This window comes from Cynocephalus volans, chromosome 10 (genome assembly GCF_027409185.1).
Source record: "Cynocephalus volans isolate mCynVol1 chromosome 10, mCynVol1.pri, whole genome shotgun sequence".
In the NCBI taxonomy this organism is placed as follows: domain Eukaryota; kingdom Metazoa; phylum Chordata; class Mammalia; order Dermoptera; family Cynocephalidae; genus Cynocephalus; species Cynocephalus volans.
In genome coordinates, this window is record NC_084469.1 from 50,267,008 (window position 1) to 50,291,570 (window position 24,563).

Below are 24,563 nucleotides of genomic sequence, written 5' to 3' on the forward strand. Positions count from 1 at the left end.
TTTGAACCCAGATGAGTCTGACTACACAGTCTGGACTGTGGTGACTAACAGGGTCAGTTTGAGGCATTTATGATATAGAGGTTCAGAACACAGCCTAGAGCAATGCTACTTACCAGTTGCGTGACCATGGGTAAGTTACTCAACCACTCTGTGCCTGTTTCCTTTTCTGGAAAAGGAAAGTAGAAGGGTCCCCATCTACTGTTAATAATAGATGTAGTGTTCTTAAAACAGTGCCTGGCATTTTGTGACAGCCAGTGACTATATACTCCTTCCTTTGTCCCACCCCAGCCACACTGACCCCTTTTCTGTTCTTCAAACATGTTTAGTATGTTTCCACCTCTAGGCCTTTGCACTCACTGTTCCCTCTGCCTGGAATGCTCTTCTCCCTGCTACCCACTCTGCTGACCCCTCACCTCATTCTGCCCAAATGTCTTCTCTCAGGCCTTCCCTCACCACACTCTGAAGTAGCATCTCCCATCCTGTTCTCTCCCCCTACTTGGCTTTATTAACACCTAAAATTGCTTATTTGTTTATGTGGGGGTTGTTTTGTTGGTTTCCAACTCTCCCACTGGAACATGAGCTCCAGGTTAGCAAACTTTGTTTTCATTCTTGTCTCTGTCCTTGTGCCTAGGACAGTGCCTGGCACAGACTAGGTGCTCAGTAAATATTAGTCAAGGAGTGACTTCTCCTTGACTCAAGGATCTACCCAATTTAATCTCCCTTTTGCTTCCACAGACCCCTGGACCCAACCAACTACAATCCTGCCAAGAACAACTACCATCCTGTCGAAGATGCCTGCTGGAAACTTGGCCAAAAGTGAGGGTTCTCCCTTCCCAGACTGTCTTGCTGCAGTCCCTGTCACTGTGGAAGTCTCACTAACCAGAGGTCTCAATTGGAGGAAACTGTCAAGTCTCTCCCTCTCATGTTTTGGGGACACAGTCAGGAGCATTGAAAGGGACAGAGACAGCACTGGACAGTGAGCAGGATTGCTTTCATGCGTTTGCATATTGGCAAGGCTGTCCCCAGGAGGTGTGAGGAGACAAGATGGATGGAGGGACAGTGTGGGCTATACAAATGGCACTTGTGTTTCTTTTCCTTCCCAGGGTCCCTTATTTGGCTGTGGCCCGTACATTTGAGAAGATCGAAGAGGTTTCTGCTCGGTAATTGATCAGGCCTGTGGCTGGTGGGATGGGTGGAGCCTTGTATGGCCTCATTAGTGGGCCTCATTTAGCCCACTAATTTTATCCTCTGAATCAGTGTCCTAGGGCTACCAAAACAAATTACCACAAACTTGGCATAAAACAGCAGAATTTTATTCTCTCACAGTTGGGGAAGACAGAAGTCCGAAATCAAGGTATCATCAGGGTTGGTTCTTTCTGGAGGCTCTAAGGGAGAAACTGGCCCATGACTCACAACTTCTGTGGTTGCCAGTAACCCGTGGCATTCTTTTTTTTTGACTGGTAAGGGGATTGCAACCCTTGGCACGGTATGGTCCACACCGTGCTCAGCCAGTGAGCACCCCAGCCATCTCTATATAGGATCCTAACCCGTGGCCTCAGCACTACCAGCGCCATACTCTCCCAAGTGAGCCATAGGGCTGGCCCAACCCTTGGCATTCTTGGCTCATAGACACTTCACTCCAATATCTGCCTCATCTTTATACCTTCTCTGTGTCTGTGTGTCCTTTTCCAATATTCATTGTATTTAGAGTCCACCTTAATCCACTAGGATCTTATCTTGACTCTTAATTACATCTGAAAAGGCCTTATTTCCAAATGAGGTCACATGCTGAGGCTCTGAGTGGACATGAATTGGGAGGGGGGATGCTATTCCGTCCACTGCAGCATGTAATAGTGGATCCTACTTACAATAATTATTGTAGTGTTTGCCTAACAGTGATTTTATATTTCTCTCATTCTTTCCACATTTGTTAATAGGCCTTCTGTAAGAAACACAGCTTCTCTTTTAATTAGGCCCTCTGAGTTTGCCAACAACAGTTTTCACAGTGTCAGTAGTGCATACAGAAGCACTATTTTATTTTTAGAGGCAGCACAGCTTGGTGGCTGGAGCACAACAGGCCCTTAAACAGACAGCCTTGGTTTGCATCTCAGTTGATACTTACTGGCCGTGTGACCTTGGGCAAGTCATGCAGTCTTTCTGTGCCTCCATTTCTTTATCTGTAAAAATGGAAATAATAATAGTACCTACCTCAGAGAGGAGCTGTGAGGATTCAGTGAGTTAAAATGTGCAGAGTGCTTAAAAACAGTGCCTGGCACTTGAAAACACTCTGTACATGTTATCTGTTACTTCTCTGGGAGGATTATCACCATCATCATTGTTACTGTCACACCGAGTTACTTTCCCACCAATAGTCTGTGATTCTACTTGTGGGACTGTTTTTGAGCCCTTTCCTCTTCTCTTTCCCCAGTTCCTATTATCCCCCTCTCACACCCCATTCTGACCTTGAAGAACCGGGTGGTCACACCCCTGTCTCCTCCTTCAGGCTCCAGATGGTGGAGACACTGAGCAACTTGCTGCGCTCTGTGGTGGCCCTGTCCCCTCTAGACCTCCTCCCTGTCCTCTACCTCAGCCTCAACCGCCTTGGGCCACCCCAGCGGGGCCTGGAGTTTGGCGTTGGTGATGGTGTCCTGCTAAAGGCAGTGGCTCAGGCCACAGGTAAGAGGAGACTGTGGTGGAGGGACCAACAAGAGGGGAGCCTAGAGGGAGAAAGTGGAGAGGTCAGGAGAGATGGAGAGACTCTGAAGGTGGTGCGAGGAAGAGGCTGAGAGGGAAGAAAACCTGACATGGACAGATTTGCAGGGCAAGGGGGAGAGAGCTGATTGGGGGAAGGGGGGCGCAGTTCAGGTGAGGAAGGACCAGGGGACGGGGATGGAGAGGAGGGGCTGGAAAACATGCTGGAGGCAATGACAGCAGGATTCAGAGGCTGGGATTGAGGGTTGGAGCTTAGGGAGATAGCAGAGGACCTAAAAGACTTTGACTGGTAGGGCCTGGAGAGGTCAAGGGGGAGGAGGAAAGAATAGGATGTATGTGCAGGACCAGCTCTAGTGCTACGCGGAGAGGCTGGCTGTGTGGGTGGGTAGACCTGCCTGGCAAGGGCCTCGAGTGCTCAGTTTTTGTCACAAGGGCATCAGGAGCCATGGAAGGATTGTGAGTAGATAAGAGGGAGGGTTGGTGCTTGGCCTGTGTGGAGAACAACAGGAAACCGGGAGGCTGGGGAGGAGGCTAGGGCAAAGGTCCAGAGGGAAGAGGAACTGGACCAGGGCTGTAGAGAAGAGAGGAGAGGGCAGAAACAGAGAGAGAGAGAGAGTGCAGGAGGAACCTGCCAGGCTGCGGGGGTCAGGGTGAAAGTGAGAAGAATGCCCTGGGATCTTGATGGGTGACTGGGTGGATGATGGAACCATCACCAAGAAAGGACACTGGTGAGCAGGCACATTCACAGGGGAGTTAATATTTCAGCATGGGACCCAGCATGAGCAATCTCTATCTGTGGGCCCTACAGGGCTGTCCAAGAAGCAGGGAAGTACATGGTCTGAAGCTCAACAGATGTGGATCAGAGACCAGTATTCAGGAGCAGTCAGCTTAGATGGGATGATTGAACACTGGCAAGTTCTCATTTGCCTAGAGAGAGGGTGTTCAGGGAGGATATTGTGGGAAGCTCAGGGTCAAACCATGGGGAACACCAGCATTTAAGGCAGAAGGGGTCAAGGGTTTCATGAGAAGACAAAGTGACTGAGGAAGATTTGTTGGGCATTAGGAAAGAGTCAAAAGGTCATGGCAGCCAGAGGACATGAGACTCAAGATTCTCTCACTTTTTAACTCAAGACACATTTATTGGGCTCTAACATCATACAAGTCCTAGTACAAACTGTATCCATTAAGAATTCTCTTATCTGCAAGTAATGGAAAACCCAGCTACACTGCCTTAAACAAAGGATTTATTTTTCTCACATAAGAAGTTGCCGTTACCCTATCCAGCAATGCCAGCCCAAGCCCCAGGTCTGTTGTGAGTTGTTCACCATTTTGGAAAACCATGTCACCTTGACAGTGCAAGTCACTACATCACACATATGGTGAACATTCAGTCTTAGCTGTCCCATTCACAGTGCCCCATTCCACCTATAGACACGAGGTCTGACCATTTTGTTGTGTTTTCTCGTGTCTTCTATACAGTAGCCAAGCATCAGTAGACAAATGCATACTGTTTCATTTAAATTACTTTCCCCTTATTTCTTTTGTATGTTAGAGTTAAGACATTAACTTGAAATGATATGTATTGGTAGGTTATATCATCTCTGTGTTTTGTGTCAGAATAGAAAAGAGGTGACACAAATACCTGTCACAACAAGGGTGTGTTGATTCTGATGGTGGTGAGCTTCTGGTTAAAGTTGTCATGATGACTTGAGTCCCCCTCTTCTCAGCCTCCTGCCCTTACATCCAGGACTGCTTGTGGAACCCAGTTCTGGATGTTACCTGAGGCCAGAGCACATCCTACACGTTCAAATTGGTGACTTCAAAAAGAGAGACTAACCTAAAAAAAATAAATAAATAAGCAAAAGGGTCATTGCCACCAGAGGATATTAATGACCAACTAGGGGAATGGTCCCCTTGGCCTTGCCTGCTCTGTTTACACTCACTTCCTTGGTGATCTCATCCTGTCTCGTGGCTTTAAATCCCATCCACACACTGATGAGGCCGGCATGTTCATACTCCATGTGGATATCTAAGAGGCTGCTTACACCTAAAGCAGTGGGAGACAGATATTTAACAAGCCATTGCAACCAAGTGGGTGAGCGTCAGGAATGGGGCACACACATAGCTGGAGAAAATACATGCAGGCCACCAGCAAAGGGAGGCACGCAGCCACCATTGTCACCCTCACCACCTGCACTTCGCTCTCTCACCCATGAAGGTCGGCAGCTAGAGTCGGTCCGAGCTGAGGCAGCCGAGAAGGGCGACGTGGGGCTGGTGGCCGAGAACAGTCGCAGCACTCAGAGACTCATGCTGCCACCACCCCCCCTCACCACCTCTGGGGTCTTCGCCAAATTCTGTGACATCGCTGGGCTCACAGGCAGTGCTGTGAGTGGGACAGTATCCCAGACCTGCTCTTGGTCTTGGGGACGTAAGGCCATGGGTGTGGCAAGAAGGCTTCTGGTTAGACTATTTGGGGCTGGGTCTCTTCGGTTCTGCTCATGGGGTGCAGAGTTGCCTTTCCTCCTTCCTGTTCTCAAGACTGGAGGAGTCTGCTCTGGAGATTCTAGTACCCAGTGCTGTGCCTGCTACATGATAGGATTCAGTAAATATTTACTAGAGGGAGGGAGGGAAGCAGGGAAGAATGCTGGCTCATTTGTATTGCCCTGAGAGCAGGAAGCCATGAAAGTTGGGCCAGGGCAGGGAGGTGGGCAGGTATTCCAAAACAGGGTGGCAGCTCCCCAGGTGGGGAGGAGGTGTAGTCTCTCCCTTTACCACCAGGCACTGACTGCTCTTCCCCTACCTCTTCCAGTCCATGACCAAGAAGATAGACATCATCAAAGGCCTCTTTGTGGCCTGTCGTCACTCAGAAGCCCGCTTCATTGCCAGGTGAGTGTGTGGGCCTATGAGGTTGGGAAGAAGAGGGGACTACAGACCCAGGAGGTGAAAGTAGGGAGGGACTGGCAGCTGGAATCACTTAGACCCTGACAGCCTTTGGATGAGAAAAGCATGAGCCAGGGACCCAACCCTGAGGGAAATATGTTTCCTTTTATGGACCTCCAGGCTCCTCTCCTTTTGTAGTGCTCCCTGGAGAAGTTCCTGGGACTCGTGGGCAGAGCATGCTGTGATTGATTAGTGATGTCTGCCTTGGCCTGAGAGATGGGGCAATGCAGCACGAAGCCACGATTTGCTCCCAGTGGGAGCAAAATCATGACCACTCATGTCAAGGAGCATTTCTTGGGGGCACTGCCCTGTGTCAAGTGCTTTATCCCATCAGCTCCTCCCAACAACTCTGTGAGGTGGGCATTGTTATCCTCACCCCCAGTTTACAGAAGGGGAAATGGAGGCATGAGGAGGTTAAGCCACTGGCTCAAAGAAAAGCCTGTGCTGGGGTCAGGTTGTGACCCTCACGCTCACCAGGGTGGGTCGTGTTCCAGTACCAGGCCCAGCTCTCTCTGACTCACGCTCCCTTAGCCTCCCCACACTTCCAGGGCACCTACTTCTGTATACCCCTCCCCACAACCCCTAGCAAATACCAGTGGTTGTGATCATCACTGGCCGGCCTCAGTTTTTTCATCTGTCACATGGGGTTGGGTGATCTCTTGGGTCCCTTCCAGGCTCTGAAGATTTTTCCGGTTTTTTGAAAAGGTCTAGGAAGAGTTGAGTTGGTAGAGACCAGGGACGGCAGGAGCAAGATGTAGAGGTCAAGATTGGAAAGGAATAAATAAGCCCAATCCCTCGGCCTGCTCTCTCCCCAGATCCCTAAGTGGACGACTGCGCCTCGGGCTGGCAGAACAGTCGGTACTGGCCGCCCTTGCCCAGGCCGTGAGCCTCACGCCACCAGGCCAAGGTGAGCTCCTTTGGCTAGTCTTCGTGCTCATCACTGGAGTTAACTCACGTGTCCCTTTTCAGAAGTCCATGCCCCACCCTTTCCCCACATGGTTCCTGCCACTCTAGGCTCCTCACCCCTGAGGAAAGCGTCTTGGGCAGCCACATTTACATTCCTTCTGCTACAACAAACCACTGTGAACCCTGGGGTAGCTGAGGGGTCAGGCCCATCCCAAAGCCTCTGGTGGGTTTTTTTCTTAGAATTCCCCCCAGCCGTGGTGGATGCTGGGAAGGGCAAGACGGCAGAGGCCAGAAAGACGTGGCTGGAGGAACAGAGCATGATCTTGAAACAGACGTTCTGGTGAGATCCAGGGGCTGTGGCAGAGTGCCAGAGGCAGGGTGAGCCCAAGAGACAGTGGGCAGAGCACAAGGGGCCATGGACGACACACAGGCTGTCTAGGAGGTGGTGACAGAGAGCAAGAAGTGGTGATCTAGACAAGATTGATCAGAAAAGTGGCATATAGTGTAGGATCAGTGACACAGGGAGAGGCAAAGAGGTGCTAACAGCATGTGACTGAATAGGAGGCATCAGATTTCTGAGTTCCAGACAGGGCTGCGCATATACAAAGGCCATGAGAAACTTGTAGGGGAGCTGATGACTGTATAGCAGGAGGTTGTTACAGTCACAGGAGGACATCCATGGGCGATGGTGAGGGCTGCAGAGAGAGCCATGTGAAGGGACCTTGGCCGGCAGCCAACCCAGGGCTGGCAGCAGCGAGACAGTAACTGCCCCAGAGACAATGTCAGAGGTGGGAATGTCGCTGAGAAGTTCCACAAAGGCTGGACTCTGCCTGCAGATAGGGTTCTACCACCTATTGATCTCAAGCCCCACCCCAGGCTCATTAAATCAGAATCTTTGCAGGTGGAGCCCAGCCTTGAGAGAACTTTTCTTTAACACATCCTTGAATAGTTTTTCATGAGTAGTCTGGGTAGGATTCACTGGTCTCATGGTGATAGATAAGGAGACCTTGGCGGGCCCAGACTAAGGGAAACATCAGAGTGATGGAGGGAGCAGCAGACACATGGTGATAAGAGGAGTGGGGGGCATGGTAACTGAGTCAGAGATATTCACGAGCCCAGGCTTCTGGGCATAGGCAGAAGTATCTTTTGCAAGTAGAGTTTGCAGCCAGAGAGCAGAATTTCCAAGCTGTGCAAGTTCTAGAAAGATTCCCACATCTGTTCTCACCCTAGTGAGGTGCCTGACCTGGACCGAATTCTCCCTGTGCTGCTGGAGCATGGCCTGGAACATCTCCCAGATCACTGCAGGCTGAGCCCAGGTACCAGCCCTGCCCTCTACAGAGTCAGTGTGGTGGTATCCGCTACTAAGCACCTCTCTAAGAACCTGTAGGACCGTCTTCCCTCCCCACCATAATTGAATCCTTTTCCCCAGTGCTGAAACCCATTCCTTTTCTCCTTGGACTTTTTCCTTCTGTATCAGGTAGGGTAGGTAAAGCTACTATGACAAAGATACCCCAGAAGTCAGTGGGTCAGGCCAGACAGAATTCTTTCTCTCACACATAAGTGTCCAGAGCAAGGCAGGAAGCTAGGGAGAGTACACAGCTGTGCTCCAGGGATCATTCAGAGATCCAGGTTCTTTCTGTCTTGTTCCTCTGCCATCCTGTAGTTGTCACCCTAATGTGTGTGATCAGATATAGCTCACATCTCTGTTCTAGATTGCAGAAAGAAGGAAAGAAAGGAGGGAGGTAACCAGATTCCTTACAAGGATGTGACCCAGACACATGGCCTTTCCTAGCTGTAAGAGAGGCTGGGTATGTAGTTCTAAACTAGAGACCAAGTGCCCTTCTAAAACTTGGGAGGGTTCATTCTTTTACTCAGTGGCAAGGAAGGAGAATGGGTCCTGGGGCACATTAGAAGTCTCCTCCGCCATACATTCCCTCTCTCTGTCCCATTCCTACCCTACTTACTCTCTCTCCTCCCCTCCCAGGGGTCCCCCTGAAACCTATGTTGGCTCATCCCACTCGGGGTGTCAGCGAGATCCTGAAACGCTTTGAGGAGGCAGCTTTCACCTGCGAGTATAAATACGATGGGCAGAGGGCACAGGTATGAGGAGGGACACATCCTTTCACAGAAAGGAAAATGCCAAAGAGCAAGGATGTGGGGTCAGTCAGACCTGAGCTCAAAGACAGTCTCTTCCACATACTGCCTGGCTGACATTACTCATCTCTCTGGGCTTTAGTTTCCACTTCTGTGCAATGGGTCTGGTAATAACTAACCACAAGAGCTTGTCTGAAGATAAAATTCCTGACCTGCGGTAGTGGGAGCTTAAGAAATGTTGGCTGCACTTGTGCCTTGCTGGTGGGTGTGTTAATTATAGCAGCCATTCTGGGAGGCCCTTACGTGACCCTTCGGGCAGTGATATGCACACGTGTCCTGAGACCCTGGGCCAGAGACGTCCTTGGGTATACAAGAATGCATGTTGTGGCTCTTCTGTCACGTTGGGAGCTGGCACCATCTTGGTATTCGTCACCTGGGGATGGGTAAGCAAGTGAGGTGGGTGGATGTTTGCAGAGCTTTGAAGCAGTTACAAGTACAGTATTCCCCTCTTATCTTTGGGGGATAGGTTCCAAGATACCCAGTGGATGCCTGAAAGTGCAGATAGTACTGAACCCTATATATACTATGTACGAATTTCTTTTTCCTTCACAATTTCATGGATAGAAAATTTGTTCTTACCATACATCTTAAACTCAGCGTACAAATTTTTTTTCTTTTCTTATTGAGAACTTTCACCTTTTCACTTAAAAGAAGCACTTTATGGCCTTTCTTTGGCATATCTGAATTACCAGCATCACTGCTCTTGTGCTTTGGGGCCATTATTAAGTACAGTAAAGGTTACTTGAACACAAGCACTGCAATGCCACTACAGTTGATCTGATAACGGAGATGGCTACTAAGTGACTACAGGCAGGTAGTGTAGACAGCATGGATACACTGGACAAATGGATGTTTCACATCCCGGGTGGGATGGAGTAAGATGGTGCAAAATTGCATAACACTATTCAGAAGGGCATGCAATTTAAAACTTATGAATTATTTAATTTTGGGATTTTCCATTTAATATTTTCAGACCATGGTTGGCCACTGGTAACTGAGATTGTGGAAAGCGAAACCATGGATAAGGAGAGACAACTCTATTAGACTCAAAAGACGCTTAGTATTCTAGATGGATCTTCAAAATAGATTGTTGAGGAAAAAATTAGACAAAATTATTTACAGTAGTGATAGTGATCTTATATATATCTATATATAAAATAGTTCTTGAAATAATAGCGTATATGTAAGATGAAATATATGTAGCACTGCTCAAGGACTGTGACCAGAACTATTAAAGTAAATAAGCTAACAGTAGAAACCAGAATGGTATTTACAGCATAACAACATTTAGGCTCATCAGCATATACACACACAGCAAGTTTCATGTGCTTACAGGGGGAGAGGATAGGGATTGGGGATGATAAAAAGGTGGCGGGGGCTTCCACAAACAGGGATGGGAGGTGCTGTTGGAACTGAGGAGATGATTCACTCAGTCTCTGCACCAGTCCTCCTCCAGAGCTTCCTGAACCTTCTACCAGCAAAGGTGGTGGTAGAAGGGAAAAGAGGGGCCACATGGGTGAACCTGGCTCTCATTTCCTCTCCCTTCCCTCACTGTGTCAGATCCATGTACTGGAAGGCGGGGAGGTAAAGATCTTCAGCAGGAATCAGGAAGACAACACCGAAAAGTATCCTGACATCATCAGCCGCATCCCCAAGGTGGGCATCTGCCATGCGCTTTCATTCTGGCAGGGGCTTCAGTTACCAGTGCAAAGAACCAAGGCCCGTCTAGGCCAGCTCTGCACAGTGGGAGGTTTGTTGGAAGGAGATCAGATCAGATTTGGCTATAAATGACAGTACACCCACTTAATCATTGCTTAAGCAGATGTTATTTTTTTCTCAAAGAGATCTGGAGGCAGGTTGCCCAAAGCTGACTTAGCTGTGCACTCATGTCCTCCAAAACCCAGCTCATTTCTACCTCTGTCCTCTACTGTCCTTTGCTGGTTGGCTTTTTGTCCCAATGTTTGTCCCCTTATAGTTCCCCAAATAGCTGTCACACTTTCAGACAAAAAGAGAGAAAAGGGATTCCAACTTCTGTCCCTCCCATGAAGAAAGTTAATGCTTTCCAGATACCTCCTTCCACCCCCGGTGACTCCAGCTTGGAGTCACTAGCCAGCACTGAGTCTCACAGCCACCCTAGTGCAGCAGAGGCTGGGAGAACAAGAAACTAACCCTGTGGCCTCTCCAGCAGGGAAGACAGGGAGAGAGGATCTGGATGAGTGTGGAGGGAGCCAGCCTGCAGAAATATAAGCCCAGAGTCTTAACAGGGCTAGGCCTCACAGGTCCTGGAGCAAGGGTTTCTCCACACCCAAAGCAGTCTTGGGCCTTCAGGAGTTTCAGGAGTCCTTCAAAGAGCCCTTCTTGCCTACCCCTAATTAGTTAGGAAATGGGTTCTTTTAGAACAGGAAGCGCAGTGTTTAGAATTCTGCCTGTTAGAGACAGTGAAGATGATAATACAGCACAGGCATTAGTGGAGTTCCTATTAAGTACCAAGCACTATTTTTTATATTTTATTAAGATGTATTTTTTAAAAATATTCTGATTTTAAGTGTACAGTATACAATTTCATGGGTTTTTGGAAAGTTTGTACACCCATGGAACTAACACCCCAGTCAACATATAAAACATTTCCATATTTCCGTCACTCTGCCCCGCCCAAGCAAGCCCCCCTCCCCTGCCTCCCACCATCCATCTGACAGTGGCAACCCCTGATCTGCTCTTTGGTTTCCACAGGTTAGTTTTGCCTATTCTAGAGCTTCCTCTAGGTGGTATCATACAGTAGGTAGTCTTTTCTATCTAGCTTCTTTCACTCACTCATTCAACAAGTATTTATTGGACATCTTCTCTGTGCTAGACCCTGTGCTGGAGGCTTGGGGATAACACAGACAGGCTTGTCGTGGTCTTTGCCCTCCCTGAGCTCACAGCCTAGTAGGGCAGGCAGACCTTCATCAGAGAGTCTCGCTTCTGTGGGAGCCTGTGGAGCCTGTATAAGAAACAGACTTGTCTCTGAGTTGGTGTCAGGGAAGCTGCGTGACTCCAGGGTACAATATGAATGGTACCCCTAGAGTTTTGTGACACAGTGTTCCAATGAAGGAAAAGAAGGCTTCCCAGTGAAGGCAAAGGACAATGAAGGAGAAAGACAGGGGCATCCTAGCAGGAACAGCATGTGCAAAGACCTGGTGGTGGAACAGAAGTCGCCCTTTTGAGAAACAGAGAGGCTAATGTGCTGAGGTGAAGAGAACATGGCTGAGCAGGCCATGTGAGGCAAGGGAGGACCAGGGATTGACCAAGGAGAGTTCCCACAGCTTTGGGAGTGGTTTTTAGCAGTGATGCGCCATGATCAGATTTGGGGTTTGCCAGGATCGCCCTGGCTGCTATGAAGAGAGTGGATTGGAGGGGGTTAGTGCAGGAGGCAGGAGACCAGTAGAGTTATGTGGCTAAGGCTGGGTGCAGTGAGGTGGTGGGAAGTGGATGGCTTAGAGATTTCAGAGAGGAAATCGATGAGTTCACTGGGGAATTGAATGTGGGTGAGAGAAAGAGGGAGATGCCAAAGGCTCCTCGGTTTCCAGTTTGTGGGACTAAATCGTAAATCCTCAGAAAAGGTAGATTTTCCCTCTCTCAGCAGGGAATAAAAGAAGAGGGTCTGTGTTCATTCGTGTGTCTCTTTGAGGTTGGCATCAGTCATCAGTGGATCTTGAGGGCTGCAGAAGGAAAAGGGAATTTGTTTCCCATGTCTGTCTTTTTGCCTCATCCTTTACCTCTCACAAGCCCCAGGTCTCTCCCTTCACTTTTCAGATTAAACTCCCTTCAGTCACATCCTTCATCCTGGACACCGAAGCTGTGGCTTGGGACCAGGAAAAGAAGCAGATTCAGCCATTCCAAGTGCTCACCACCCGCAAACGCAAGGTAGTCCCAGCCTTTTGATATATGGCTGCCACAGCTCCAGCCATCACATTCTCATCCCAGCATCCCAGGTAGCATGGGGAGGAGGGCCCTTTTCTTGTACCTCTATAGTTTTATTGTGAAAGAAGATCTGTTCCAGGAGCCCCCACAACCTGTACCTCCAGACTTCCCCTTTACAACTGATTGGCCAGAGCTCTGTCATGTCACTGCCATTACCTCACGGAAGGCCAGGAGAGCAAATACTTGGCAAAGGGGAATGAGATGTCGGGATTAGCTGAGAGCCATCACAACTCAGGGCTTGGGGCTGGCAGCATTTCTGCCCTCACAGGTGTGCTGGGGAGAAGGGGAGAATTTAGGTGACAGTGGTATCTGCCTTAGGAATAAGGAAAGGGGATCCAACTAGCCAATCTCACCTTCCCCCCACTCCTGGTCTCCATTCTGCCCTAACCCAGGAGGTGGACGCATCAGAGATCCAGGTGCAGGTGTGTTTATATGCCTTCGACCTCATCTACCTAAATGGAGAGGTGAGTTCTGTCTCATGGCCAGGGGCAGCTGAGGGATAATGAATGGGTTGTTAAGTGCACTTGGGAGCCAGTGGTCTGAGTTTCATTTCTGACTCTGCACGTCACTGAGCTAGGAGGCCACACTCAGGCAGTGGTTCTCCATGTGTGATTTAAGGACCCTTTTCAAGACCCTGTCGAGGGGGTCTGCAAGTTCTTCCCCTTTCCAACTCCATGTATGTGTGAGGCAGATTTTGTTCCTGTACTGCAGCCGAACACCATATCATAACCATCTGAATGTAAAAGCATATGTGAAAATCCAACCTCTATTAAGCTCAACATTAAAGAATTTGCAAAAATTAAAATAATGCCCCTCTTCTCCCTAATTTTTTTAAGTATAGGTGTTTTTCATAAAATATTTGAGTTTGGGCATATTGGATTTATTTTTTTTATCAATTAATATTTTTAAATTTCTTATTTTTAACTTCTAATAAGGTGTAAATATCAAGAAATGTAACCCCGTAAACAGGAGCTCTTTGGGGTGAGTCCTCAAGTTTAAGAGTGTAAAGGGGCTGAAAAGCTTGAAAATTACTGTTATAGGGATTGGTTTAGAATCTGGAGTTCTGGGCTGGCCCGTGGCTCACTTGGGAGAGCGTGGTGCTGACAACACCAAGTCAAGGGTTAAGATCCCCTTACCGGTCATCTTTTAAGAAAAAAAAAAAAGAATCTGGAGTTCCCATGTCAGGAAGCATTCTCACCTTGGCCTGGTGGAGGAGAGCCAGTCCTCCTCTGGGCATGGATAAGGGAGAGCCAAGCTAGAAGACCTCTTTTCTTGTGCATCCCCCCCCCCCCCCCCCCCCGCTTCTACCCTGATGGCATGCAAGAACAATGTTTCGTGCTAAATCCAGATTTGGATCTGCTTGAGTGATTTCAAATAGGGCTGTAGCTGACCCAGGAGAACTTACAGCATATAAGAGGACAGTGAAAGCAAATAAGGTCAGTTTCTACAGGCAGGTGAGATCATTTTAGAGTACAAGTGAGTGGAGCTTTCCCATGAATAAATATGCTCTAATTCAGGGCTTCGCAAACTATAGCCTGTGGGCCAGATCTGCCCCACCACCTGTTTCTGTAAATAAGGTTTTATTGGAATGCAGCCATTCACTTACATATCGTATGTGGCTGCTTTTGCCCTACAGCAGCAGAGATGAATGGTAGCAACAGAGACCACGTAGCCCACAGAGCAAGAATATTTGCTATTCAGTTCTTTACAGAAAAAGGTTGCCAACCCCTGGATTAACACTAGAAATTTCCTCCCAGAAACGTGTTTATTAACCTCATGATTTTCGACCTTTTTTTTTTTTTGGCCTTTCTTCAACTGGCATTAAAAATTGAAAGAGGGCTGGGGGCTGGCTGATTAGCTCAGTTATTTAGAGTGTAATGCTGATAACACCTTGGTCTGGGGTCTGGATCCCCATATCAGCCACCAAAAAAATTTAAAAATTGTAAGAGACCCACAAAGTGTTAATTTGAGCTCCAGCAATGCTTTGGCTCTGATGCTCCTGAGGTCACCGATTCTAAGTGGGGTCTAGCCCCTCTTGCCAATAACCTGCCCCGTGTTTTAAATTTTCAGAATCATCCTGACAGCGTGGCTCTTCCCTCTCAAGGCTTTCCATAAACCATGTTGCTACTTGTGACCCCTACGTTTTCTGTTTGTATCAAGGTCAGGGCTGTTGTCTTTATTTCCACAATAATGTTCCATCCTCTCTCCTCCCTCACTGACCCCTTAGTCCCTGGTACGTGAGCCTCTTTCCCGGCGCAGACAGCTGCTCCGGGAGAACTTTGTGGAAACAGAGGGTGAGTTTGTCTTCGCCACCTCTCTGGACACCAAGGACACTGACCAGATTGCTGAGTTCTTGGAGCAATCTGTAAAAGGTGAGGGCACCCACTCTTCTCTCAGCCAAGGTCTTTAGCCTCTCTGTGACCTGTGCTGACACCAGCTCCCGAGCCTGTTCCCTACCCTAGACAATTTGACCAGAATCCCACCTGCTCAGGCCCTCATGAGCCAGTGGTTCCCAAGGCCCATGCTTATGTGTCTTCCTCAGATTCCTGCGAGGGGCTGATGGTGAAGACCCTGGATGTCGATGCCACCTACGAGATTGCCAAGAGATCTCACAACTGGCTCAAGGTGATTCCTGCCGCCGAATTAGCCTTTCCTGTTAGAGCCTAGGTCTGGAAATCTGTCCCAACTGGTCAGTCAATTTTGAGTCTCCACCCTACCCCCTGTTTGAGCTCAAGAGCCCTTTTCATGATCCCCCTTGCCTTGCATTGCAGCCAGCCTCAAATCATCTTCCCTCTGCAAGTCCTTTTCAATGAGTTTACTAAGAACTGATTGAGAACCACCTTAGTGAGAACCACCTTGGCCTAGGCACTGAGAAAACCATGGTGAAAAAGCCAGATGAGGTTTCTGCTCTCTCTGAGTTTGCCTTTCATGTCATCTGAGGCAGATGAGAAGAAAGCCAACCAGTAGATAAAAGAGATGAAGTCAGGCAGTAAGGAGTGCTGCGAAGAAAGCAAGTCAACTCAGGGCCAGTCTGCCAGCACTCTTGGGTGATCGGGTAAAACCTCTAGAGATGGTGTTTGGGCTCAGACCCAGATGACAGGAAGGGGTGGTGAAGACTGGAGGCAGAGCATCTAAGCAGGGGGAACCACAAGTGGAAAGGCTCAAATGGGGAAAAGCTCGACATGTGCAGGGAGCAGGGGCAGGTGAGGTCAGAGTGGAGAGCAGGCCCTAGATCACATAGCAGCTTGGGGCCACTGTAAGATAAAACTGGGTTTTCCTCTAAGGGTTTTGGGAAGCCAGTAGAGGTTTTGTGCAGGGGAGCCACATGGTCTGATTGTCATTTTGTAAAGGTCCTCTAGCTGAACTGTGGATAGTGAACAGGTGTGGTGGGGGTTGGGCAGAAGTGGGAGCAAGCAGGTAGGAGGCTGTTGTCTGGTAAGAGGCGATGGAGGCTTGAATGGAGAAGGGCAGTGAGGGGTGGGCAAGACATGCGGGTGATGAGCTGGCCAGACCTCCTGACTGGATCTTTCTGTGTATGTATTATTTATTTGTGGTCTGTCTCCCCTCCTAGACTGTAAGCAGCTGTGAGAGTACAAACCTGTCCTGTCTTAGGAAATATGGACTGTCGTACACCCAAGACTGAACTTCTGTCTGGCCCACAGTCAGCGCTTAATAACTGGTTTTTGAATGAATGGGTAAAATGTTCTCCATGTGAAGGAGTGAGTGGAATGAGTTGACAGTATCTCCACGCTGAGGGAAAGAGGGAGTCATGGGTGACTTCTGCGATCCCCTAGATCCTGCCTGCTCTTCCCATTTGCTCTTTTTTAAGCGTAGAAGCCTTTTCACATCCATCACCTCCCGGTGGCCATCCTCAGTGTTCTTTCTGGAAGTTATTCTCAGACTCACCCCTAGTCCCTCCTCAACCCACTGATTAGCCTCCAACAGTAAGGTTTCCACGTTGGGCCCACCCCCTCTCACCTCTTGGCTTCCCTTCTCTCAGCTGAAAAAGGACTACCTCGATGGCGTTGGCGACACCCTAGACCTTGTGGTGATCGGTGCCTATCTGGGCCGGGGGAAGCGAGCCGGCCGGTACGGGGGTTTCCTGCTGGCCTCCTACGACAAGGACAGTGAGGAGCTGCAAGCCATATGCAAGGTCCTAGGGGCTTGGGGCTGATCGCAGAAGCGGGAGGGAAATAGATTAGACTCCTAGGGGGACTTCCTACTGGGCTACCCGGGAAGGGCTCAGACCAAGAGGCTCTCATGTCTTCCCTATGAAGGATTATCTTTTTCCTAGTTTAATGGTGGCTTAAGAGAAGGCTTTATTTTTCTCTCATGTAATGAGAAGTCTGGAGGGGAAAGGCTGCTCTCCAATGTCATTAGAGATCCAGGCTCCTTCTCTTTCCCAGCAATTGTTATTGTCATGTGCTTCTGGCCTCATCATCACAATGTGATGTTCCAGCCATCATGGCCATTTGTGCTCTAAGCAGCAGGAGGAGGATGGCTCAAGGGCACAGGGGTGGGCCACCTGAGTCTGCCTTAGCCAATGAACAGTTTCTGCTTAAGTTTCATTTGTCAGAACTTTGCTCAATGGCCCACCCCTATCTACAGGGGACTCTGGTAAGTGTGGTTTTGTTTGGTTTTTTGTAAGTTTAAAAACATTTTTTTTAAGCTGTGCACATTGTGACTGCATTTTCCTGTGTATTTCCTGCATTCCCTTATCCAACAAATTTGGATCTCTTGGCACAGAAATAGAACAAATATCACTCAAAATCCCATAACTCAGAGGCAAGCACTAGTAACATTTGAGGAAATGTTTTATTTATAATTTTACAAAGTTGTGATCCTTCTCTATGACTAATTTTCTTCTGCCTTTTTGCCCTATAAATACTTTCTTTTAAATGTTATCATATGCATTTAAGTAATATGGGAACATGACCTGAAGGCCTGCACAAGAATTTTCAAATCGGTATGCTCCGGTTTCCTGAACCAGTTCCCTATAGTTGTGTGGTTAGATTGTCTCCAGCTTTGTTTTTATGAATAACGTCAACACAATATACATTAACAAACGTAATCAGTGATGGAAGTGATTTTATAATTCACCAATATCTTTAACCACCAGTCTGTCACCATCTTATATTATTTATTTAGAATAGATTTTTAGAAGAGCTATTGTTAGGACAAAAGTCAAACAATTTTTAAGACTCAAAACAAAAAGGACTTTCCAGCTGGAAGTTTATATCAGTAGTTTGAAGATGCCCATCTTGCTACATGTCTGCCAGCATCAAGTGTTATTACTATTTTTTAGCCTTTACTATTTTGATAGTCAAAAGAAACTCTTGGCAATGTTAAAATTGGAGATAACAACCAATTACTGGGCAGGTAGGATGTGGGTGAGCCCAAGGGAGCGACTTCCTGTACCAGGAAGACGGAGTAGAAGGAGCAGGAGTTTCCCCACAAGCAAAGGCAGTTAAAGGAATTCCAGTTGGGAGAGTTGTTCCCCATCCAGTTATGTTTTGCAATCCATCGAGGATGCTCAGCCCCCTGCTCCCCAACTCACCCCATTCCTCTGGTTTCTGTGGGTACTGGTTGGACCAGAATGGGATAGGGACCACCAGTGTACACAGATTCAGGTCCTTAGATGGCCGGAGCAGGGAGAAAGTTCCAGGATGGATGGCTGAGCCTTTGACCTACCATGTCCTCCCCATAGCTTGGAACTGGCTTCAGCGATGGTGAGCTGGAAGAACATCACCAGAGCCTGCAGGTAAACCATAGCAGCTATGCCTTGGCCACTCTGTCTCTGACAGCATGTCCTTCTGTGTGCAGGGCTCTTGGACTCCACTATCTTGGGGCTCAGGGTGTGGGCAGGAGGGCAGTGGGCAGTGGAGCTGGCTTTGGAGTCCAACACATCCAGGTTCGAGTCCCACTCTGCCATCTACTGGCTGGTGTCACTGGCCCGGGATCATCTCCCTGAGTTCAGCACCTTAGCTGCACCAGGGGCAGTCATAGGGCGCTGTTGCAGGGATTCCATGAGTTAAATCCTTGTAAAGTGCTTTGTGATCCCCTAGTGAGTGAGAGTGTTGTTATCATGGTCACAGGCATTTTGGGGTATGAGTCTCTGCTCTGTGTATTGGTATCTCTACGTCCTGACTCCTTCTCAGTCCCATTCTTTGTTTCTCTGTTTCCTTCTCTCTGGGTCTGTGCTCTCCTCCCCTCTCCATCCCCTCACCCCCAAGTCTGTGTCCCTCTCTCCCTCTTTTTGTCTTTAGTATCTCATCTAACCTCCCAAGGTCTCTGTCTTTTGTTTCTTCACTTCTCCCATTCCCTTGCCTCCCTACTCCCACCCCTTAGCTTTTTACTTTAAGGGGTATCTCTGTTTCTTTGTCCCCTTCCCCCATTTTCTTCCCTCTTTCCCCACTCCTCAAACCCCCAACTCCCTAACTTAGCCTCGACTTTGAGATCCGAGACCTCTCTTCCTCCTTTCTGCTGCTCACTGCAGGCCCTGGTGCTCCCCACCCCACGCTCCTACGTGCGGGCAGATGGTGCTGTGGCCCCCGACCACTGGCTGGACCCCAGCACTGTGTGGGAGGTGAAGTGTGCTGATCTCTCTCTCTCCCCCATCTACCCTGCTGCCCGGGGCCTGGTGAGTAACTAGTGGACTGGGGTCGATCCTGTGAAGTAATTGCAGGTGGTAAAGTGGGGAAGGGGACCTTGGAGCCCATGTCTGCTCTTCCTGAGTGATGATTGAGAAAACTTTAGCTTGCATTTTATTTGGGTGTCAGAGAATGAGGTCAAAGATCTTTTTAAAAAAAAATTTCCTATGAGTAGAAAGGAAACAGTGACATTGCTCCCTTTAATATCATAATCTCACCTTCAGCTCTGAATTTTTGAAAACTCAATTCTTTTAAGTAAAAGCTTAGTCTGCTTCCTGCTGAGCATTCCATTCAACTTCTACAGTTTCCTTCTCGACCATAATTAATTTTTACTTTGTCAGGTTTTTTAATTTCTTGGCTAATTTCTTTCTCTAGTGGTTCAGTCCTCAGTACTGGTTGAAGTAGTGGTGTACACCAGGGGAAAACACTAGTTCATGGCCAGCACCAGGAAGGGTCTTTACTTTCTCCTTCAAAAGAACAGTGAATCTCAAATTTAAAACACACTTTCTTTGAAATTTCTTTCGATCCTTCAAAACCTAGCTAGCATGTACTTTTCTAATTAGAAGCAGACTTCCATTTTTAAAGGGGAACTTGTATTTTTTAATTTCCCACTCATGGTGCACATCAGAGAGTCAGGGTCCCTGTGTAACAAGCGATAGGAGCCAGCATTTATCTGGGGTTTGGAAGCAGGCACTGTGTACTAATTAGCATGTTACACTCATTTAATCCTCACAAAGATGCCGAGACATGGCAACATGAGCATCTCCGTTTTACAGGTGAGTAAACAGGGCCCCAGAGAGCTTAGGTAACTGGCCAAGAATCGCGTGGCTCCTGAGAGTGAGTAGCTGAGATTTAAACCCAGCAGTCTGGTTCTAAAATCTGTGTGCTCACTGTGTTGTTCTGCCTCTCAGCCATAATCATAACAACAGCATAAGTAACAGCTATAGCAGTTGGCATTTCTTAAGTGCTTATTATGCACCAGGTACAGTTCCGAACACTTGGTCAACTTATTTAATCCTTACGACAACCCATTGCTCAGCCTCATTGTATGAATCAGGAGACTGAAGCCAGTGTGAAGGAGGAAGGAGGAGACTATGGATAAGGAATTGCTACAGCCACGGACTGCCAGTTAGACTGCAGGAAGGTTTTCATCATCACCCCTCCTTCCCAGGTGGATAATGAAAAGGGGATCTCCCTTCGTTTCCCTCGGTTTATTCGCGTCCGGGAAGACAAGAAGCCAGAGGAGGCCACCACCAGTGCCCAGGTGAGGCACTGGGAAGAGGGCTACGTCACCCAGGAGTGGGTTTGCTTGGCCGGACCAGCTTCTCAGAGAGGTGGACTCTGGCCTGGAACATTGTGGAAGTGGTAGCAGCTACGGAGCTTCTGACCCACCCCCTCCCACTCTCTCTCCTCAGGTGGCCTATCTGTACCGGAAGCAAAGTCAGATTCAGAACCAACAAGGCACAGGTTTAGAGTCTGACCTTGAAGATTTCTACTAAGCCCCTGCCCTCCCAGGGGCCTGGGGCGAAGGGCGGCAGAGGTGGAGGGAACCCAGGGATATTGCCTCTATTTCTAAGCAAATCTGGTATTGATGTCTACATGGTTTTTGAGTCACATTTGAATATGAGTATGTGTGAGGGGGTGGTTTACACTGGGATCTAGGAGTCATTTGGTCATTTCTCTCAATAAATAATTATCACACATGTACTCTGTGACAAGGTTCATGCTGGGTTCTGGGGGCATGGTTTTAATAGCTCACATTTGTGTAGCATGTAACTGTGTCAGAAACTGAAAACCAGCACATTTCAATAGAACTTTCTGCATGTTACAAGTGTTTTGTATCTCCTCCGTGCAGTGCGACAGCCCCAGGCCACTGCAGCCGTTGAGCATTTGACATGTGGCTAGTGCAATTGAAAGCTGGAATATTTCTTTTAAAAGAATTTTAATTTAAATAGCCACACATGGCTAAGGGCTATTGTATTGGACAGTAGCAGTGTAGAGTCTTTATATATATTTTAACTTGTTGAACATCCCAGTCATCCTACAAGTAGGCATTGTAATGAGCCCTGTTTCACAGATGTGGACAGAGGAGCACAAAAGAGTTAAGTATCTTACCCAGAGCCCCAGCACCAGGGCTGTGACCTGGCAGTCTGGCTCTGGGCCCTACACCATTCCAGTAAGACTCCCATCCTCTTGGGAGACATAAGTACAGTGACTTTTGTGTGACTCCCAGTTCTGCCAACTACCGACTAATGACCAGGCATGGCTTCAGAATCTTCAGCATAGTGTTCCAGACGGTACCCCATGAGGGCAGGCACTGGCTATACCTGTTCATTGTTATTTCCCGAGCCCCTACCACAATACCTGGCATGAAGTAGGTGCTCCGTAAGTCATGGCTGAATGTCAGTCTCCATTGTCATAAGAAGTAAAACCCAGGCATCACTGTTAGTCACCCCCAACATCCCTGTACCCCTCTTCCTTCCAAAGTCCTCCCTGAGTGCTGACTTCCCCTCACCATGAGCTTCAGAGGAAGGAGCCCCTATGCACACTGTGGGTACGATTAGGCCAAGCCAGTAATGGTGGCCCTGTGCAGCATGCCACAGACTGGGTTAGACATGGACATGCAATGGAACTTCGGCCAATGCAACAGGAAGTCTGTTGGGACTGGGGGAGGAAGCTTCTGGAAAAGCTTCTATTTTTCTGAGATTGTCACAGAAAGAACAGCCCTGGCAGCTTCCTTTGGACCTCAGTTGCCCTCTGGCCACATGCTAAGGAGGGAAGAACCAGGAGTTGGGTGGACAAGCAGAGCAGAACCCAGGTCTGCTGCCAGATTCCCATTGTGGGATACAGTGAGGTCCCTTGATGGTGAAGCAGCTCTCATTTGGGTCTTCTGTTACCTGTAGTTGTGGCATCCTAAATGGGGTTGGTTTGAGGGTTAAAAAATGTAATGCATGTAAAGTGTTTGGAGCAAAGGTTCTCAAACCAGCAGCTGAATCATCACCACTTGGGATCTTGTTAGGAATGCAAACTCATGGCCCCACCTAAAACCTACTGCCCCAAAACCTTTCAGGGTGGGGCCTGGGAATCTGTTCTTTGACAGGCCCTCCAGGTGATATGGATTGAATTGTCTTCCAAGTCTTGTCATTGATGCTTAATCCCCATTGTAACTGTTGAGGGTGGGAAGTCATATTATGGTAGTTGAAAGGCCTTGCAGAGGTGATTAGATTCTGAGAACCATGCCTAGTGAATAGATTAATAATGGTGGTTATGGGTGTGGTTCTGAGGGTTTTGAAAGGAGAGCTATGTGACAGTCTCTCTCTGCTCTGCCATATTCACCATATGATACTCTGAGTTGCTGTAGTCACCACCAGGACAAGGCTCTCACCAGATTTGTTCCCTGGACTTTGTAATTCTCAGTCTCTGAAACTAACAGTAAATTTCATCTTACAAATCACCTAGTTCCAGATATTTTGTTATAAGCAACAAAAACAGACTAATACACCAGGTAATTCTGAAATGTGCTGGTGTTTGAGATCCACTGATTGAGAGTTTAGTGACACCTAGATATTTGTAGCTGTGATGATGGTGGTGGTGGTGGTGATAAAGAAGAGAGAGGTAGAGAAGGAAGTGGGGAACTCTTGTTGGATATGCTGATAGGACCCAGAGCAAGAAAACTTCTTACCTAATTCATAGAGACAGTTGTTGGTTCCCATGCCCAGGGGAGCAGGCAGTGGATGATTTGCCAAAGGCACATGATGAAAGATGAGACAAAGGAAAAGTAGGAGAGTAGTGTTGTGAGGCTAGGGGCATGGAGATGCTCAGCTCTGTCAGGCTGGGGAGAAGGAGCCTGGGGCTGGTCAAACGGGGGTGTGTTGACCTCAGGGTTTTGGGGAGGTCAGGGGAGGGATGCAGATGGGAGGCCAGACCAGATACGAGGGAGCTGTGGCAGGACTGCTCTGTGTGCACCATACAGTTTCCTCCCCACCCCCATCCCCAGAACAGGGCTGTGCCAAGTTTTTCAGACTCCCTTGCAGTTATGTGGAGCTGCACTGCTGATTTCCAGCCAATTAATGTGTATGTGATGACCCTCACCCTCCAACAATGCCCTGTGTTCCCCTCCATGCTTGCTTGCTCTCTTACCCATGCACAGAAAATGGGAAAGGAGAAGGGCTCTGTGGGTGGGAGAGACACAATGGGAGGAGCCAGGGTCCCTGAATGACTACATGGAGCAGAGTGTCCTTCCTCCCCCCACTCCTTGCCTGCCAACCCTCGTTAGACTATATGTTGAATGAGAAATAAACCATTTTGTTAAGTCACTGGAATCTCGGGGTTTTTTGTTACAGTGGTGGGCCTACCCTGACTGATCCAAGAGGGCTTTAGGATGGTGAGGTGTGGGAGAGGGACGGGAGGGGAATGTTCAGCTAAGGAGGAATTGCAGGGAGAAGGGATGCGGGGGGGAAAGGTGGGCATTATCCCTATTTTATGGATAAGGAGCAGAGAGGTTAAATGAGGATCCAGGACTTGAACTCAGGTTGTGTTTAGAACCAGTGTTCTTGACTACCAGGGAGACCCCTACCAATTAAAAATCAGTACTGAATAGATACATTGACTGAGCCCCCTGCATGCCAGTTGTGAGCAGGGCGCTGGGCATACTGGTGAGTAAGGCCAACCTGGATCCTACCCTCAGAGAGGGTAACCTAACCTATTTCAGAAGACACACAGTGAAGTAAAACCACACAGCTGTATTCTCAGAGTTCTGGTGGTCAGAAGTCCAAAATCAGTTTTACAGGGCTAATATCAAGGTGACGGCAGGGCTGGTTCCTTCTGGAGGCTCCAGGGGAGAATCTGTTTCTCTGCCTTTTCCAGCTTCTAGAGGCCACCTGATGTCCTTGGCTTATGGCCCATTCATCTTGAAAGCCAGCTGCATCACATCTGCAAATCTCTCTACTGTGATTGTATCACCTTCTCTCCATCAAATCTCTGCCTGCCTCTTACAGAGACCCTGGTGACTATATTAAGAGCCCACCTGGATAATCTAGGATACTCTCGTCATCTCAAGATCCTTAATCCAGAAATCCTTTAGCCACATAAGGTCACATTCACAGGTTCCAAGGATCAGGACCTGGACATCTTTGGAGGCTGTTATTATTAAGCTCACCACATACAGTATGATGTGTTAGAGGAAAACCACAGGCAAATAGAGCAGGCAAGCAGGATGACTGGGATGCCCACAAGACCTGC

The 24,563-nt window shown here is 48.3% G+C and overlaps 1 protein-coding gene across 3 annotated transcripts in view; it reads left to right on the forward strand.

Annotated features, from left to right (window-relative positions):
* LIG1 (DNA ligase 1) overlaps positions 1-21,029 on the forward strand; it is a 51,630-nt gene extending 30,601 nt beyond the window's left edge. For all 3 annotated transcript variants that reach the window (XM_063110404.1, XM_063110402.1, XM_063110403.1), the window contains exons 10-28: positions 736-816; positions 1,104-1,160; positions 2,504-2,676; positions 4,931-5,097; positions 5,522-5,598; positions 6,468-6,559; positions 6,799-6,898; positions 7,789-7,874; positions 8,543-8,658; positions 10,273-10,368; positions 12,505-12,615; positions 13,065-13,136; positions 14,900-15,044; positions 15,215-15,297; positions 16,673-16,825; positions 18,380-18,433; positions 19,169-19,312; positions 20,494-20,586; positions 20,738-21,029. In XM_063110404.1, coding sequence (XP_062966474.1) covers positions 736-816; positions 1,104-1,160; positions 2,504-2,676; positions 4,931-5,097; positions 5,522-5,598; positions 6,468-6,559; positions 6,799-6,898; positions 7,789-7,874; positions 8,543-8,658; positions 10,273-10,368; positions 12,505-12,615; positions 13,065-13,136; positions 14,900-15,044; positions 15,215-15,297; positions 16,673-16,825; positions 18,380-18,433; positions 19,169-19,312; positions 20,494-20,586; positions 20,738-20,821 — 1,984 coding nt within the window. In that variant the 3' untranslated portion in view covers positions 20,822-21,029. The remainder of the gene's footprint in view (positions 1-735; positions 817-1,103; positions 1,161-2,503; positions 2,677-4,930; positions 5,098-5,521; positions 5,599-6,467; positions 6,560-6,798; positions 6,899-7,788; positions 7,875-8,542; positions 8,659-10,272; positions 10,369-12,504; positions 12,616-13,064; positions 13,137-14,899; positions 15,045-15,214; positions 15,298-16,672; positions 16,826-18,379; positions 18,434-19,168; positions 19,313-20,493; positions 20,587-20,737) is intronic.
* Positions 21,030-24,563: the final 3,534 nt, after the last annotated feature.